General features: G+C 40.5%; 3 protein-coding genes across 7 annotated transcripts; 1 reads left to right on the forward strand and 2 right to left on the reverse strand.

The window, feature by feature from the left end:
* The first annotated feature begins 931 nt into the window (after positions 1-931).
* angel1 (angel homolog 1) lies at positions 932-5,497 on the forward strand. Of its 3 annotated transcripts, XM_083924687.1 has the most exons (10): positions 932-1,045; positions 1,880-2,749; positions 2,891-3,114; positions 3,248-3,317; positions 3,399-3,841; positions 4,022-4,163; positions 4,301-4,411; positions 4,498-4,531; positions 4,820-4,983; positions 5,077-5,497. In XM_083924687.1, the coding sequence occupies exons 1-10, from the start codon at positions 979-981 to the stop codon at positions 5,232-5,234; spliced, it is 2,283 nt and encodes a 760-aa protein (XP_083780813.1). In that variant the 5' UTR covers positions 932-978; the 3' UTR covers positions 5,235-5,497. The 3 variants fall into 3 exon arrangements, with proteins under 3 accessions (XP_083780813.1, XP_083780814.1, XP_083780815.1); XM_083924688.1 differs by lacking the exon at positions 5,077-5,497 and having other exon boundaries at positions 4,806-4,977; XM_083924689.1 differs by lacking the exons at positions 4,301-4,411; positions 4,498-4,531; positions 5,077-5,497 and having other exon boundaries at positions 4,820-4,977.
* Positions 5,498-8,195: 2,698 nt separating this feature from the next.
* On the reverse strand, positions 8,196-11,590 carry vash1 (vasohibin 1; the record flags this gene model as incomplete). Its single annotated transcript, XM_083923894.1, has 7 exons — positions 8,196-8,268; positions 8,462-8,571; positions 9,489-9,870; positions 9,993-10,067; positions 10,429-10,485; positions 10,874-10,962; positions 11,369-11,590. The coding sequence occupies 7 exons, from the start codon at positions 11,588-11,590 to the stop codon at positions 8,196-8,198; spliced, it is 1,008 nt and encodes a 335-aa protein (XP_083780020.1).
* A 1,733-nt stretch (positions 11,591-13,323) lies between these two features.
* On the reverse strand, positions 13,324-16,439 carry fcf1 (FCF1 rRNA-processing protein). 3 transcript variants are annotated; one of them, XM_083923847.1, is made up of 9 exons: positions 16,379-16,409; positions 15,592-15,700; positions 14,781-14,845; positions 14,542-14,613; positions 14,301-14,449; positions 14,099-14,171; positions 13,917-14,004; positions 13,655-13,749; positions 13,324-13,557 (listed from the first exon to the last, which is right to left on the reverse strand). In XM_083923847.1, the coding sequence occupies exons 3-9, from the start codon at positions 14,813-14,815 to the stop codon at positions 13,509-13,511; spliced, it is 561 nt and encodes a 186-aa protein (XP_083779973.1). In that variant the 5' UTR covers positions 14,816-14,845; positions 15,592-15,700; positions 16,379-16,409; the 3' UTR covers positions 13,324-13,508. The 3 variants fall into 3 exon arrangements, with proteins under 3 accessions (XP_083779973.1, XP_083779972.1, XP_083779971.1); XM_083923846.1 differs by lacking the exon at positions 15,592-15,700 and having other exon boundaries at positions 13,926-14,004; positions 16,379-16,439; XM_083923845.1 differs by lacking the exon at positions 15,592-15,700 and having other exon boundaries at positions 16,379-16,439.
* Between the last annotated feature and the right edge of the window lie 23 nt (positions 16,440-16,462).

The following is a 16,462-nucleotide window of genomic DNA, read 5'->3' on the forward strand; positions in this document are numbered from 1 at the left end:
TCATAAGGTCAGTTTGTTGTCAAATAAAAGAACAACGGAAATTCCTAAACTGACAGAATTTTTCAAGGTTGCAGACTCGTCTTCTGTTCTAGAGGGTTTTTTTTCTGATAAAGCATGATTAATAATGTGGGGGGCCCAAACAAACAGTAGCCTAGGGGCTCCTGACCACCTTAATCCGCCACTGACAGTAGGTATACAGAAACTGAGAGCACGATGTGTGGTAATACTGCAGTCAAGAATGCAACAGTTATATCAGAATCAGAAAACCTTTAATGTCCCGCAGACGAGGAAATTCTTTTGTTACAGCAGCAACAGAGTATGACAAAATAAGATAGAAAAATAGCAAAAATAAACAATAAAGTTAAATTTAAAAAAGGAAGAAATGGAAAATAGACATATATACATATTGACATGATATAGTGCAGTTGTTCTTGTTTTGTTTGTTTTGTAATAATGTGATATGGAGTGAATAAATATGATTAAATAAGTCCAAATGCAAAAAGCAGAAGTGACCTTGGTACAGACATATTGCACAGTGCAGGGTACAGGGTACAGGATGAGGTCAATAGTCTATTGGGAGCAGTGCTGATTGTACAGTATACATAGTGTATATACAGTACTGTATAAACACAATATATATAAAAAAAACAAATAAATAGCAGTAATTGAATAAAGTCTCATTGTGGAAATTCTTATTGCACAGAAAAGATTGCACGTGCCCCAATAAAAACAAGTCCAACACATAAACGTGAAAATAGGCAGTCACAATATTGTCGAGGAAGCTCTCTATGTTTTATTTTTTACTAGATTCAGAGCAGTTACATAAAAACAAACACCAATAACAAACACATCCATGAGGAAACCCCACGAGTGACACTTGACTCGCGCTCGCGCCCCCTGACCTTAATTTCGCACCACCTGCACAACTTCAGAACGCGCGTGCGCTGACGTCAGGGCCACGAAACCATAGCATGAAACATGATTGTCTCTGTGTTATACTATGTCTTCTACCCACTGTCACGGTACTTGACCAGCCGACACGCAGGTAAATTTACACAGCATGTTTTCGTGCAAGTGTCCGTGTTTAAAAACGTCAGTGTCAACATGTGCATTTGAGTTGCGCAGCTAGCTGTCTGGAGCTAACGGCTGCTAACGCGGAGTTTGGTGCGCCACTGCTGCTGACTCCGCACTTTGTCTCCACATAGTTGGCACGAGCGTTAGGATTTAAAAACACGGTGTCACACTTTCCGTGTAGGTTCCCCAGTGCGAGCAAATACGTATTTAATAATCTTGTAGTTTTTGATAATTTAATACTTTTGAGTTTTAAATGTCCCATATGTGCACTTTGATGTGCACGCGGGGAAGTCAGTACCCTGGGCTTTCTGCTAGAAATGTTTTGGTTTTTTAACCAAACCACCAACCACTTTTTTTACTCTTTAGATACAAAACATTTCGTATGTCACTTTACATACTGTAGTATATCAAAACATGCTATGATGTCCTACTACATCTGCCTGGATTTTGAAGTATGCAAGCAAGCATGCTTTTTTTCTGGCTATTCAGACCCATAATCCTTTGCACAGCATGAGCAAGAGAGTCAAAGTTCAATGATATGTTATGAAGTACCAGTAGTATATGTCTCAGTTGTAAGTATACTGCATGCAACAGTATAGTATGCGGCTGTAGTACACCGAAAGTAAAAAGAAAACGTATGTGATTGGGAAGACATGCACCTTGCCTTAAGTAAGAAATTTAGTTGTGGCATTTTACACTGGTTATCAGTATTTCTGCAAAATACACGACTCAAGCTTAATAGCTCCGCATGTTTTAGCTTTGTATGAATGCCTCAATGTTTTCTCACACTAATCTTGTCTTATAGAGGCCCCAAAGAAGGGTTTCCCTCCTACAGCGGTTAATGTCAAGGCAGTGTGTAATGGTGGTGCTGTCACAACAAGAGGGTTCATCATGTCTCAGAAAACCCTGCTGGACCAGTGGCTCAGCCCGAGCTGTGGGACGAACAGAGAAACGAAAGAAGGGATGAAAAAATCAAGCCCAGAAGAGGAAAACGATAACGGGCCCGACACATTCGGAGATCAGCTGATGGCTGTCCTGCATGAAGTAACAAAGAATGAGGCTGCTACAAAGATGAGTGAGGTGAAATCTGCAGTGAAGGAGAATGAAGCAGAGATGAGAGATGGACAGCAACAAGACCAAGTTGAAGCTCCCCAGCAAGAGGACGTGGAAATAACTATTCACCCTGAGGTGGTCCATACGAAGCAAAACACAGAAGATGGAAGTGATTTTCCAACTGAGGGCATTAGTCCAGTGCAAATGCTTGGGACACAATTAGGGTGGACTCAAAAAGAGGACAGCACTCAAGAAACAACCAGTCCAGTGCAAGAACAATCAAAGATATCAAGCTTGAAAGAGTCTGTTACTCCTGCTGAGATAAGCATACAAGAAAAACCCCATCCAGTACAAGAACAAATACAGATGCAAAGTTTGGAAGAGTCAATGACTCCAGCTGAAACTCCAGCTGAAGTAACCGAGTGCTGGGATGAATATGCGGCTCACAGTTCTGAGCTGGTATTTTCCACTCAAACCCACCAACTTAGTGGGCAGCATACTACACAAACTTCCTGGCATTTCCCTGCAGGACCTGGCCTGGCAGAAGAAGTGCAGTGCCCACTGTGGCAGTTTCCTTCTGTGAGCTATTACCTTCCAACAGAGCCAACAGCGCCATTTGAAGGTACGGATCCGATATCTCTCCCTTTTTACTGCTTTCTCTGTTGTAATATTTCCACTGAAGTGAGAGCTGTCTAAACTCAACGGTAATATAATATCCAACTATTAATTTGAACACTCACATGTATGTTTGCTTTCTACCCAGTAATGTGGAGAGTATGGGAGGAGATAGACAAGAGTGCCACTGCGGCAGAGCCCTTCCCATTCACTAACGCCTCGATGGACTTCACTGTAATGTCCTACAACATCCTTGCTCAGGACCTGTTAGAGGCCAACCAGGAGCTGTACACACACTGCCCCCTGGAGGTGCTCGACTGGAGCTACCGTTATAGTCTACTCCTAGATGAAATCCAAAAATGGAAACCAGATGTGGGTCATGTGCTATCAGGTTTTAATTTATTTAGTTTCCTTCATAAATGCAAACTAGAAACGTTTTAACAGTAATGTTTCTAGTTTTGTTTAGGTGTCTACTAATGAGTTTTGTGTGTTCTCTCGTGCATAGATTCTGTGTCTTCAAGAAGTTCAGGAGAATCACTACCATGAACAGCTTTATCCCGTCCTGTCTCAGATGGGTAATTTATCTCAAAAAATACAGCGGATGGATGCTATGACAAAGACATTACATATATTGTCTCTTTTTGTTGTCACTCCAGGTTACACCTGTGTGTACAAGCGACGTACAGGGACCAAGACAGACGGCTGTGCTACGTGCTATCATTGCAGTTGCTTCTCTGCGGTATCAGTCAACACACTGGAGTTCTTCAGGCCTGAGATGAAGCTGCTTGACCGGCACAACGTGGGCATTGTTTTGTTGCTTCAGCCATTGGTCACCCAGGGGTCAGAGGTCAAGGCGAAGGGCCCACCTCTCTGCGTGGCCAACACCCACCTGCTCTTCAACCCCAGGAGGGGTGATGTGAAGCTGGCTCAGCTAGCCATAATGCTGGCAGAAATTGACAGTGTGGTCAAGTCCTGTAAGGACAAAGGCGAACACTGTAATCTAATATTGTGCGGGGACTTTAACTCTGTCCCTCAAATGCCTCTGCACCAGCTGATCACTACTGGCGAGCTCTACTTCCAGGGTCTGCCAGCATCGATGGTGAGACTGCAACACTGCAAAGAACAATGGGGAATAATCAATGCCTGGAAAATATCTAGCTTCTCCCACATGACTACCTGTGGACTTTTGGATACTTATGTTAGGCTTTTTGTTTCTGGTATTCTGCCATGATGCTTGCAAGAATTACCTCTGTAACCATGCATTCACCATGTCTAACAGATATCAGGCCAAGAGGATCTGTCACACAGAGCCTCTTATCACAGACTGTTTGCCCCCCTGTGGCCCAGCTCTCTGGGAATCACTGACAGCTGCCAGTACACTACTGTCAAGGAGGCATTGAAGAGCCAGAATCAGAAATCAGGTCAGTGTTTGAAGTCCTTCTATTACTTCAAAGTTTGAATACTGTTATTTTTGTAATCTTGATCCATCCATCAGTCTTTTGTGTTTCATTTCCTCTCTCACCTCCCCTTTTATCCTATATTTATTCTTGTTGTTTAGTGAAAGGTCAGTACAGCCATGAGTTAATGTTGCAGCTGCGCTTCTGTCCAGCTGCATGTGTCCGTCCTCTAGACCTAGAGTTGATCCCAGGCGTGACTGACAAATCACCAGGTACAGGATTATGGTACAAAAAACACAACATAGCTTCTTACCGTAATGGTGTGAATATCTGGGTCATCTTTCCTTTTAATGAACAGATGCTTCAGAGGGAGATCAGCCTTATGATACAAGGTCAGTTCACCTGCAGGTTTTTGACATATTGCTTTCATACATGTATATAGGTAGTACCAGATGGCAATTCAGTGTCACAGCTGCAAATTGAGACAATACAATAAATGTAAAGCTGCGCTAATCAATAAACAGTAATTTTTTATTTATCCCAGTTCAATCATTTTTGTTACCTATCTCAGATTAATAGTAGTAGTAGCAGTAAGGTGGAAACAATCCACCGCGTCACTGTCACAGTTGGTTACAAGTTGGAAGTCTGGTGTTAACTTAGTCATAGGTTTTGTGTCACAGTTTCAGACATTATATCAGTCATCGGTTAGACCTGGAGTCGGTCTACAAACACATCCTCCCTGGCTTTGGAAACCCAGAAGTCACAACCCTAAACTCTGAAGGGGGCGCTACAGTCGACTACATCTTCTACACCCCAAGACGCATCATCCCCCGTGATCTAAACGGTATGAGGACATGACACAAGGGACAGTGTTGCAGCTTTGAATACATTTGCTGCGATAGATAGCTTATTCGTTCTTGTTTTTCTTTTTCCTCAGCTGGTGACTTTGTGAGAGAGGGTCTGAAGCTGGTTGGTTCTCTCTCCCTCCTATCAGAGGATGTCTTATGGTCAATGGGGGGCCTGCCAAATCACATATTCCCCTCTGACCATCTCACTCTTATGGCCAAATTCCAGCTGGACCTGAGTGCTGCATGATGGAAAAGACTGGGTGAACTCAAAGTATCGTCAGAGGATGGGCATATTTCTGTTAAGTTGGTTCAGGTCATGCTCTCTACACATTTGATTAATGTTTTTGTTCCTATGAATATCATTACTTGTGGTTAATTTGTTGTATCAAGCTTATATTTTTGTTTAAAAAAAAAGAGATGCAGTAATTTTACACTGACCTGTCCAGCTGCTCTGTCAGGTTTTAATTTATTTTAAGGCTAATTTTCCGAAATATATCAGGTTTCTTTGATTATGAGTCAGTTCCATTTTTTTTCAGATGGTAAAAATATTGAATAAATATTTTTCATTAATTTGTGGCTCCTTTTTTAGGATTATTGCTCATATTACAGAAAACAAACTCTCGGCTTGAGAGTCTGTAGCTCTTTTATGGATTTATAATGTGGTACAGTTAAATTAATCTACCAGCATTACATCCTCCAGTTGGGTGTCTAACTCCATGTGTATCCTGCCTGGTATAGTGCTGAGTGTGACCTGAATGTTGGCTCTGCCCCTCCCGTCCCTTTACACTGAGGCACTCAGTTTGTCAGGGAGAAGACGTCTGTGTGCATGTGTGTTGGTCTGGTTGATGCACGAATGAATAATTCATGTAGATAGTTGAGTGTTCATGCATGATGGAGCTCAGTAAGAGAGCTTTGTGTTATGTGTGAGCTATGAAAATGTCTGCAGAGGGGGGAAAGCATCAGGACGTCTTTCACTCACTCACTGTGCTATAATACAGTAATCCATTAGTAAAAAACTTTAATGTAGAAAGAAATCTGATAGGGTGTCTTCCTCTCCCCTTTGGCATCCAATGCATGCAAGTAAATGAAGTAGGTTAGTAGGTTTCTTTTTCCTCAAAATAGGTCATTATGCCATATGCTGTTTTTGTATCTTACAAACACTGATGGACAAGGAGTTTGACATTTGGAGTCTTTTGAAAGGGAGGAGAGGGACTTAAGTCTTTATTTTGATTTCTATTTACTGACAATTCACTAAAGCAACTACCACAACATGGACAAATGCTTGTTTTTAAGGAGATCACTTGCACAAATCTCACCACTCACTCGTGGTTTCACAGGAGCACGTCTTAACATGACCATTTTACCTTACACGCAGCCCTTTCTGAGTTACATGAAAGTGGTTCTTTGCTGACATGGTTTTCACTGAATGCAGCTGCCATTCAGACTTATTAGCTGATTACTGTGAGAGAGCACTGCAAACATGCTGCCAGCATACTACAGCTAATATTTATGACTGCAACACTGGAAGCACTTAAACAATATGACACATGGAATGATAATTGCAAAAAATTTAAGTCTTATTTTTTTTGTCTACATTTTTTTTTCTCTTTCAGATGCTTTAAAGTTTAATAAATATTTTGAGATCCAAAATGTGAACAAACTCTCCCAATTCTGATGCAAGTGTTTTAATTCAGTGTTTTGCTGCACACAGTTGATGGCGTTAAGTTTCCTTTGTGTAAACCTAACTCAACTCAGGACACCCTGTGCTTAGTTTGAACTATTGATTGGCAGAAAACTGGCGCCATTGCCTGCCTGAAAACTAATTACAGTGTATTCACTGTTTAATCATCACTGAATTTTTGGACCAAGAGTGTGTAAATAAGGGCATGGTAATTAAATAAAAAAACATGAATTTATTTAAAAAAATGAATCAGAAAACCAACGTGTGGCCACTTCGACCCTTTATTGTGATCCTGTAAATCAACAGTTTTTGGGTAAAAAAACAATTGTGTTATAGCACTGAAATGAAAATGGACAACACCTACTTTACACATAAAATGTCTGTGGCAACATTCAAAACAGTGTGCGGTAAATATTGTTATACTGGTGATCACCAACACTGAATGAAGTATAAAATGACAGAATTTCCAATAAAAAAAATACAAAATTCAGATAAAAGTGCTGTAAACAAAGTTCTTTACACCATAGCTTCAGTGGAAGTCGTACCACTTGAGGCAAGTGGAATATCAGATAAAGTTGCTACGAATAAAAGTTAGAAACAATGTTTATATAAAGCAGTTACACAATACAATACTGACTTTACATCTACTTTAAGTGCAGATGAGGCCAGTCAGCCGTGAGTCACCTTAATAATTGTCTTTGTTCACATGAAAGCTTTTTATATTCATCAGCCAGAATAAATCCTGTGTTCCATATTATCGCTCTTCAGATGACTACTCGTAAATCTACTTTTGTATGTTACGTATTCAATCCCATATTCAGTCTCATAAGGTAAATAGCATGCTAAACGTGCTAGCATCTGGATAATAGATGTCAAGAAACGCAACACACAATACTCTTCATTCACTTTCAGTATTTGGAAGAGCAGAGATTGCACTGCTTTGTGTGGAGTTCGACAATGAGAATAAAGGGGTGGATATAAAAAAGTAACTCTCTTCTCTTTGAGTTTTCATACAAGGCACAAGGGTAGTGGTTTGCAAACTAGTCACTACTGCAGAGCCTAAGTGGATTTCAGATTACATTACATGTATTTGCACACTTACAGTACGACGATACAGATTGCAGACGAGCCTTAAGAGCTTTTGTTGAACATAACACCACAGAAACCTATGATATGTCTAGTAGCACGTTAACACTGAGTGGTATAGTCTCGCCCAGCGTCAGGGTAATATTTCTCATTGTGTAGAGTTAGCAAAACTCTGCTTTTGTTCTCTTTTTATTATTTGGGAAAGTTGCCAGCACCAATTACTATGCACAGTAACTGCTCTAGAAAAAAGCCCCGAACAAGATAGACATAGGGAAGCTGAATGAGGCATTTGTTTTGAGAGGAAAAGTTGCTGGTGACCTATTCGACAAAGAGTCTCGTGATTAGGCCAATGTATTCAAATAATTAAGCCTTAGAGTAAATCGGTGGCCCAGTGAAACAAGTGTGTGGTACCTTAAAACTTTACAAGCAAGCTAAAATTCTTCAGACACGAATCTGGTACCCGTTCATGTCTGCAGCTGATTTTTGTTCCAAAACCTTCTTATCTCCGGAGGGGCTGCAACAAAACAGACAGAAATAGATGAGTTTTACTCATATGAAAAGGAAACTGTGACCAATTCTGCTACTAATTCTACTCCTCTCCTAGATCACAAGACATCTGTTAGACAAGATATTTTCCAGTGACTAAACCTTTTCACATTAATGGCTGTATTTTCAGTGAAGAAGCAAGGACAAATGATTATTCCTACCGTCTCTCAACACGGCTGATCCTGCGTATGGGGTTGCTCGGTCCTCTGAGGGGTGACCCCATGCTGTTTCTCCTGTCTTTGGTGGGAGAGGGTGGAGCAGGCTTTCCTATCTGCAAAAACAATTCAAACATGAGAACCGAGTAATCAGATTCACGTTTGCATGTTTAAATGTGAATTTTTTCGCTCTGTTGTAATGCCTTTCCCTTTAAGACCCCCTCCCAAAAAAACCCCAGTCTGCTCTGATTGGTCAGCCCATCCGGGTCTTCCACATATGCACTCTTGGCAACTCTGCACCCGTCACTGCAGCCGGGTAATGACTCTTACGATACTCTCTGCGTATAGTTGTGCCATCACAACCGCACAGAAGTCCTAATGGTTCGTTAAAAGGTAGTTTCTGAACACGGCTGTGTGTATTATTCTGTGAATTGTTCATTTGGCAGTTTTATATAGCACCACGACCTTCCTTCTAATCAAAGAAGATTTTGAAATCTCACTTTTTATTATGTTTGACCTTTAAAACACCTCATGCGAGTGAGTCAACTATGATTATGTCCTTGCTGTACAGACTGAGGCCCAGTATCATTGACTCAAATCTGTCTGTATTTTTAATGTGATTGTACTGAGCACTCACTGTAAAAGATGAGCTATTGATGGATTGAGCCGACCATGCATGAAGCACAGCAGGGCAGAGTCAAGCCATCACATTAGTTTTATTATACACAGAGCTCAGCATCAAGGCTGCCTTCATTATGTTAGCATGAGAGGTGATGAGAGAGCGCCATTTGAGAGAAATCGCTCCTCAAATAGCCGGGTCAACTCGGTGCCACTGTGCAGTGAAGACGCAGCACATCAAAAGAATCGAATAAGCAGTTAAGAAGGGCAGGCCTTCTGCTGGGGACAAATTATATTTATCGTCATTGTCTTGAGTCCTGAGCTCCATCAGCTTGTACTTGTGTCAGCAACATAACAGAACTTCTGCACTGCCATTCACAATGCTTTGTTTGCCCCAGACAACACTGTGGCCTACCTTCAGCCTCATGTCTCGGGTGTGTCTCTCCAGCTCCCTCCGTAGCTCCTCCTTGGTCAGCTTGTCTACATCTAGTATTGAATGTTTCCATTCTATCTGCTCCACGCTGTGAGGGTCGTGGGACACGTACTGGCCGATCCTGACCTTGCGCAAGGTGTGCCAGTAGCCTTTGTAGGCGCCTTCGAATTCTTGCACCAATTCCATCAGTGTCCGGAACTCCATGGGCTTGAACATGAGGTCCTCCCTCCTGCTGATGCCCAGCGCGCCGAAGCGTCCGCCGCTGTGAACTCCCAGCACGATGTGGTGGAAGTTGTTCCCTGAGAACTGAGACTGAAAGCTGAGGGGGAAGCGCTCCACACCAGGCATGTTGTTGGTGAGGTAACTGCACAAAGGTGGGTCAAGGAAGTGGAACATTTGAAAAGACAGTCCAACCATATAAAGAAAAGCTGCAAGCTTTCAATAAAGAAATACAGTTGGAAGATATCATCGCTGCTGTAAAGATACATCCCCAGGATCACCGCCTCCAGGCATTTGATTGGCAGAGCCTCCCGTGTCATCTCTTTCGCAATGTCCATCAACCTGTGCAGAGCAATGGAACAACACAGCAACACTTTTACTGGTCCACTGTTATATAAGATATGCACACACTGTTATTGAACAAAACATTTTCCATAAGCCAGGGAAATTAAATTTGCACCACTTAATCCAATAAAACAGGGTCAGGAAAAACTGAGTTCCAAGCCTCCTGCTGCTTGACGTTGGTTTCTACTCACAAAGTCCTGGGGAGATTCAGCTGATCCACATGTCAAGCACTAGCAACACAGGCTAAACCATAAGAAATCAACATCTTTACAGACATCCTGTGACTACTGCAATAAACCTTGTCTATCAAGGGTAATCAGTCTTAGTCTCAGGGGAAAAAAGACAAAAATGTGCTTACGCAGTAAGAGGCCGGCTCTTCTTAATTTCAAAAAACTGAGTTCCTGTGTGATTGTACCTGTAGGACACAGTTAAGGTCACACCATAACAGAGCAAACTGCTTTGGGAGAATACACTGCTACATGCAGTGGGGAGTAAGAGCCACTTATAGTGCTTCCTGATATTCATAGGCTGTTGGTTAATTATGGATGAATTTTCTCTTTGACTGAAGATTAAGCTTAATATAGAATAGAGTACTACAATGTCCTCCTTAATAATGCTTGGTCGATATTTATCAAAGTGTGCCAAGACAGTGGGTCAGTTTGTACAGTGTGTACATCCATTTGAGTAAGATCAAAAATATCCTTCTAACTATAGATGACAGGTTATTAAAAACATTTAAATACACTCACTAATAATTAATGTGGTACTAACCAGCCAGGTATACCAACTTAGTCAAAGGATACTGCAATTCCCTGATGTATTTCTGTATGGCTTCCAGGCGCTGTGGGATAGCGGTGGTAGGTTGGTATGTAGGCACACTCGGTATTGGAATCTGTGGGACAGAGCAACCGAACAAATGCATCACCATTATACAATCCCAATAATTATTGCAGCTGGTGAATGTGTAGTCTTGTGTGACCTCGATGCTCTTCTATATTCAGCTAACTAATGGCAGGAGCATCTTAAACTGCTCGTTAACCAATTCTCATGAGAAATGAATGAAGAGTACCATTATTCTGTCTTAAACATGTGTAATGTGCAGGGCAGACTGGTTGATTTTATAGCACGTCTATCAGTCATGTGGGACTATATAGTAACACTGTAACTCGACATTTCCCATCAACACATGGGTGTTAATTGTCTTCCACTATGTGCGAGTTTTACCTGCATAGTGTGAAGTGCAACTGTTACTCGGGTCATGTATAACCAGCTACAGCTTTACATATCAAACACTTTACCTTGGGCAGGTCAGTGGCAACCCGGATCTCCTTCCCCAGAGCTTCGCCGTTGGGGTGTATTCGAGCCACATGTCGCCACATCCTCTCCCAAGTCTCCTCATCCACCGGGAGGCCTCCTCTGTTCACATAGAAAGGCACCCCTCCATCCCTCAACTCTTCTTCGCCTTCATCCTCCTGCTCCTCATCTCTCTGCTCCACTGAGCCCACGGTGGTCCTCAGCATCCCTCCTCCTCCACCACAGGGAAGCCAACTGAGTCCAGGCACAGAAACGTCCAGACTGAGGATGCCTTGGACCTTTCACTGGTTAGTCCGCTTGCAGGTTTAAGTGGCTTTCCACAACAGATGGCCTACTCATGTCATCAAGCTTGTACCACAAATATATATATTTTTAAATGCAGTGGAGTGTTATATCTAAAGGTGATCTTCTATAATGAAAACACCCCTGTAGTTGAACCAATTATTGGATTTGCCAGTCAAGTACAGAACAGTCCTTTTGGCAGTTTGCTGTAACTGTTACTCTTTGGTTAAATCTAGTAGACTGCAGGCCATCCAAGAATCACACATTCCTGTAAATAAATAAATGAAGACACCAAGGCAATTTAACCTTTAGACGTGTAGCCTATTTTAATGACGATACGGTGAAAGTTCACCAACAAGCAAACGCAAGCCCGTCCACTGTAACGCTATATCACAGCCTTTAAGAGGATTGACTCTGCAGACAACAAAGTATTAGAATTGACTAATTCCCTGCACGGTTAGAGGTCATTCACACCACAGATTCCCAGCAAAAACCGCTGAACGATCCTCCCATCACCTCGATACTCCTCAAACGTCCACTGCATCTCCGTTTCACCAAATCATTTCCTTCCGCCGGTTCATTGTTCGCGCAGATGCTCCAGTGGGTTCAGTGACTGCGGGTTGGATTCACGTCCAAGGATCCGCTCAGACACTCCCAGATCTCCCTCTACTGCGCATGCGCCATGTTCACGGATGATCTCAGCCGTGACAAATGCTGCATTCAGGTGCTCCCCGAAAGGTGTCAATCTGGGATCCGGTTGCCATATATTCACACATTATTGATTATTACCCAAGTGCTTTGGGTTATTAAACCGTGGAAGCCCAACACTGCCTATGTGACGAATAAAGAGGATCATGTATATACTAAATCACTATCCGGAGATAATGTATCACACTGTCTTTATTTTGAGATGCTATGTAATTATATTGGAAAAAAATTATCATTTTGAGATACTATGTCATTATATTGGAAGAAGTTAATAATTTGAGATGCTATGTAATTATATTGGAAAAAAATTATCATTTTGAGATACTATGTCATTATATTGGAAGAAGTTAATAATTTGAGATGCTATGTAATTATATTGGAAAAAAAATATCATTTTGAGATACTATGTCATTAAATTGGAAAACGTTAATAATTGAGATACTAAGTAATTATATTGAAAAGGTTCCTCTTTATTTTGAAATACTAAGATATCATTTTGAGATACCAAGTCATTGTTTTGAGATACTATGTTATTATATTGAAAAGTTCATTGTTTAACGATATGTATTTATATAGAGACTATGTAATTACTTTGAAAAAGTTCCTTATTACTTATTCCTCGTTTTTTTTTAAATTTTCTTATACTTTTTTCACCACATCTAAGTTTCCATCTTATGGTTTCATCTTTTACTGGCAGAAAAGGGCTTGCATAATTAAGTCAAGTCAACCAACCATTTTGGGTTTATGTTTAAATGTACCCTCTAGCTCATAGTATAGTGTTTGGTGCTGAGGTGGAGGGATGAAGAAAGGGTTCATTTATTTCAGACATTTCTTGGAGAACATGAAAACTAGAGTACATTTCCCATAGTAAATTAAAATCTTTTCTCATATATCAAACATGCCTTTAGACATTTGGGGTGTTGGAAACACTGGAGACGGAAGACATGAGCATAGCAACAATTCATTTATTCTTGTGACAAAATGTTTTATGAGAACAAAGTAATTTGCAGTTAGATCAAACACAGCCTATCCTCCCCAAATCAAACAACAGAAGCTCAAAATATTTTTGATATACATAAAATGGAAATATTAAACAGGAAACTTATTTACAAGTCTAACCCAGTTGCAGAAATATTAAAATCTTGGAGCACCGTAATCATCAGGCATCCGTTCAATATTGTACCTGTATGAAAAAAGCAAAAATAAAAATCAGTATAGCTGTGTTATGAAGCTGGTCCTGAGCTGCCATATATTTAAAGCAAAAGTTGCAATAGTGTCACCTGTGGTTTGAGATGTACATGATGGGTACCCCAGGGATCTTCCTGATTCTTCTCTTCAGATCTCTGTCCACAGTTGCCAGGATGTAACACTTGTGCTGTGGAAATATATTAATGTTATTGGTATCTACCCTGAAGTGCCAAAATGACACATCAATTACACCTGTGCGTTTCCTGCTGCGAAAAAACAACAACCATGTTACTCAACATATTGTGGCGTTCACCATTAAATGAACTTTCTGTCACATGTATTAAAGCGTATTACCTGTGTCACCCTTTGGACTAAACAGTCATCTGCATACGTTCCCTTGTGTGTGCACGGCAGGCGCTCAAACCTCGGATCTTTGGCTATTCTGCAAAAACAAAACAAGCTAAAGTGTAATTACCTAAGTGACTCATGAATAAACAGAATGAGTTGTTCGATGTTTTATGTTCAGCAGCGTGTACCTGAGTGCGACTCTGTACTTCATTCCGAGTTTTTCGATCTCAGCCATCACACAGTCTGTGATACACGGGATACCTGAATGGGATAAAATTGCAGAAGAAAAATGATTTATCATGAATCATTCTATAAAATAATTAGACAGAGCAAATGTTGATCTCATTACTGTTTAGTCGTCAATATTTACCACTTGGCAATCACACTTACACTTTGCATACAGGCAATCCATCATAGACTGAACAATGTCCAGTTTGGCCTTAATGGAGAAGTTGATGAAATTGGTGTCGACTATAACGTGGTATGGTGGGCCAAGCTGAGTATTGTACTGAAAGAACAGACATGATGGGTACTTTGTCCTGCACAAAAACAGTTGTAAGAAATCAAGTTAAGGAGCCATCCACCACAAGCTCGTCATTGTCTTATTCAAGATTTTGTGTGGCCAACTTACACTTCTCTTTCCTTGAGTTCTGAGGGATCTTTCTTTTTTTTCTCTTTTGCTTTAGCCCGGTCTTTTTCTTTTCTACAAAACAAGCAAGGAGAAATTTGAGATCCACATGTAACTAATAAATATATTGTTGAATTTGTGTACGAGGCTTAGCTAGATTGATAAGATGCACAGAGCTAAGAGGATAAGATCATTAAACTGAGGAGGACTTTGGCTAGAAAACAAAGAATTCATAAACTCACATTCTGTGATCTTTCAGATTGATCATTCTCTTCATTGCGGCAAACTTCCTCGTTTTCTGCTTTCCCTAGATTGAACGAGTTAAAAACACAGAAATTGGTTACAACCACCAAGATATCACACTAAACAGTGTGTTGTTGACAGAACCGATGGTGTTGAAATTGTGTTTGTGGAGATTTTTAGTCCACCTCACAACAGCTCTCGATTCATTAAAAGCGTTTTAAAATGAATCACGTATCTTCTCTCACAACTCAACGCCACCATAAAAACGTTACTAAGCTTTGATGTCATTTGGATTACAGTGTCTGCCTAATCTGATTATTTTCTACCTGTATTTATTTTGAATTGAGAGGCTTTTATGTTGAAATGTTTACTTTATGTACTGCGCCCTATTTGTATATACATTGTATTTATTTATTTTTCTTAATGAATTGTTAATTTTTATATTTGTACCGTTCATGTACATATTATTTTGTGTCAGTACTATGAAAGTGTTCATTTAAAATGTGTCTAAATAATCCTGTAATGGATGGGCTGTTTACGCATCCAGACACGAAAATAAACATATAATTCAGTCATTTATTAATGAAGCTATTCTTTCGATGAGATGTTGAATTCTATAACCAAGTTAACATTACAGAGGTTACAAAACAACCATGGTCTGAGCTATTTAGGAGCACCATTGCCCAACTAATGTTGTGACCGACATTTTTAAATCGGTAAGTGTAAATTATAAAGATTTATACGCATACTTTCTTTTAGCAGCTGACGTTGTACGTGTAAGGTTAGTCTATGATTATAACGTTTGTTTACCTTTACCAAGGCCCTAGGCTGTAGGGAAATGTATCACCAGTATTATCCATTATCCCTATCCGGACGGATCTGGTCTGCCGCAGTTTCCGGACCTCTCATGTAGCTTTAACTGTGTGAGGCCACCGAAGTGAAGTATGATCATTTTACCACTACGAATCTACAAGTGAAGTTTAATATTTGTACATGGGCATTAACATGCATTTACATAACTTAAAACATAAAGTGGCGTTGATGAGAGAAAGCAGTAAGAACGTTTGGTTTACAATAAACATGGAAGACGTTGTGGTTTATTTTGGAGCTGTTAAGTCATGTAATTTTATTGTTAAGGACTGAAGTACGGTTCCGGATGTTTTGACAGCACTGAAGGTAATGTGGACGACCAGCAGCTCCCAGTGTTTACAGCGAGGATATTGGGGTGTCCGACTAGGACCGAGAGGAGCACACGGTGTTAGCGTCCTTTTGACGACTCTTGTTAATATAAAGATAAATTAGGCCGTTAAAATGATATTTGGTTACAAAGATACGTTAGACGTTGGTTTAACACCCTTAAATTAACTCAAACATTACACCATCATTTTATCAGAAGGTTAAACAGAAAGTATGATAGAATTTAGCCAAAACTGTCCGACTGGTGACACAGCTCCGCTAGCTCTTTTAGCTCTGTGGCTTTCCTACTAAAACGATTGAACGAATCGATAATACACAAAAGATCGAACTTTGACGGATTGTAATCACCAACAGTCGTGCTGTAACGTTAATTGTAACACAGTTGAAATATATCACATACCATGGTTTAAATGTGAGACAGTGGAAGTTGCTCCAGTCTTCTTCCTTACCCCTCGTGTGTGGATGCGACTTCTGGTGACGTCAT

The sequence above is a fragment of the Echiichthys vipera genome (assembly GCF_963691815.1).
Source record: "Echiichthys vipera genome assembly, chromosome: 12".
Taxonomy (NCBI): domain Eukaryota; kingdom Metazoa; phylum Chordata; class Actinopteri; order Perciformes; family Trachinidae; genus Echiichthys; species Echiichthys vipera.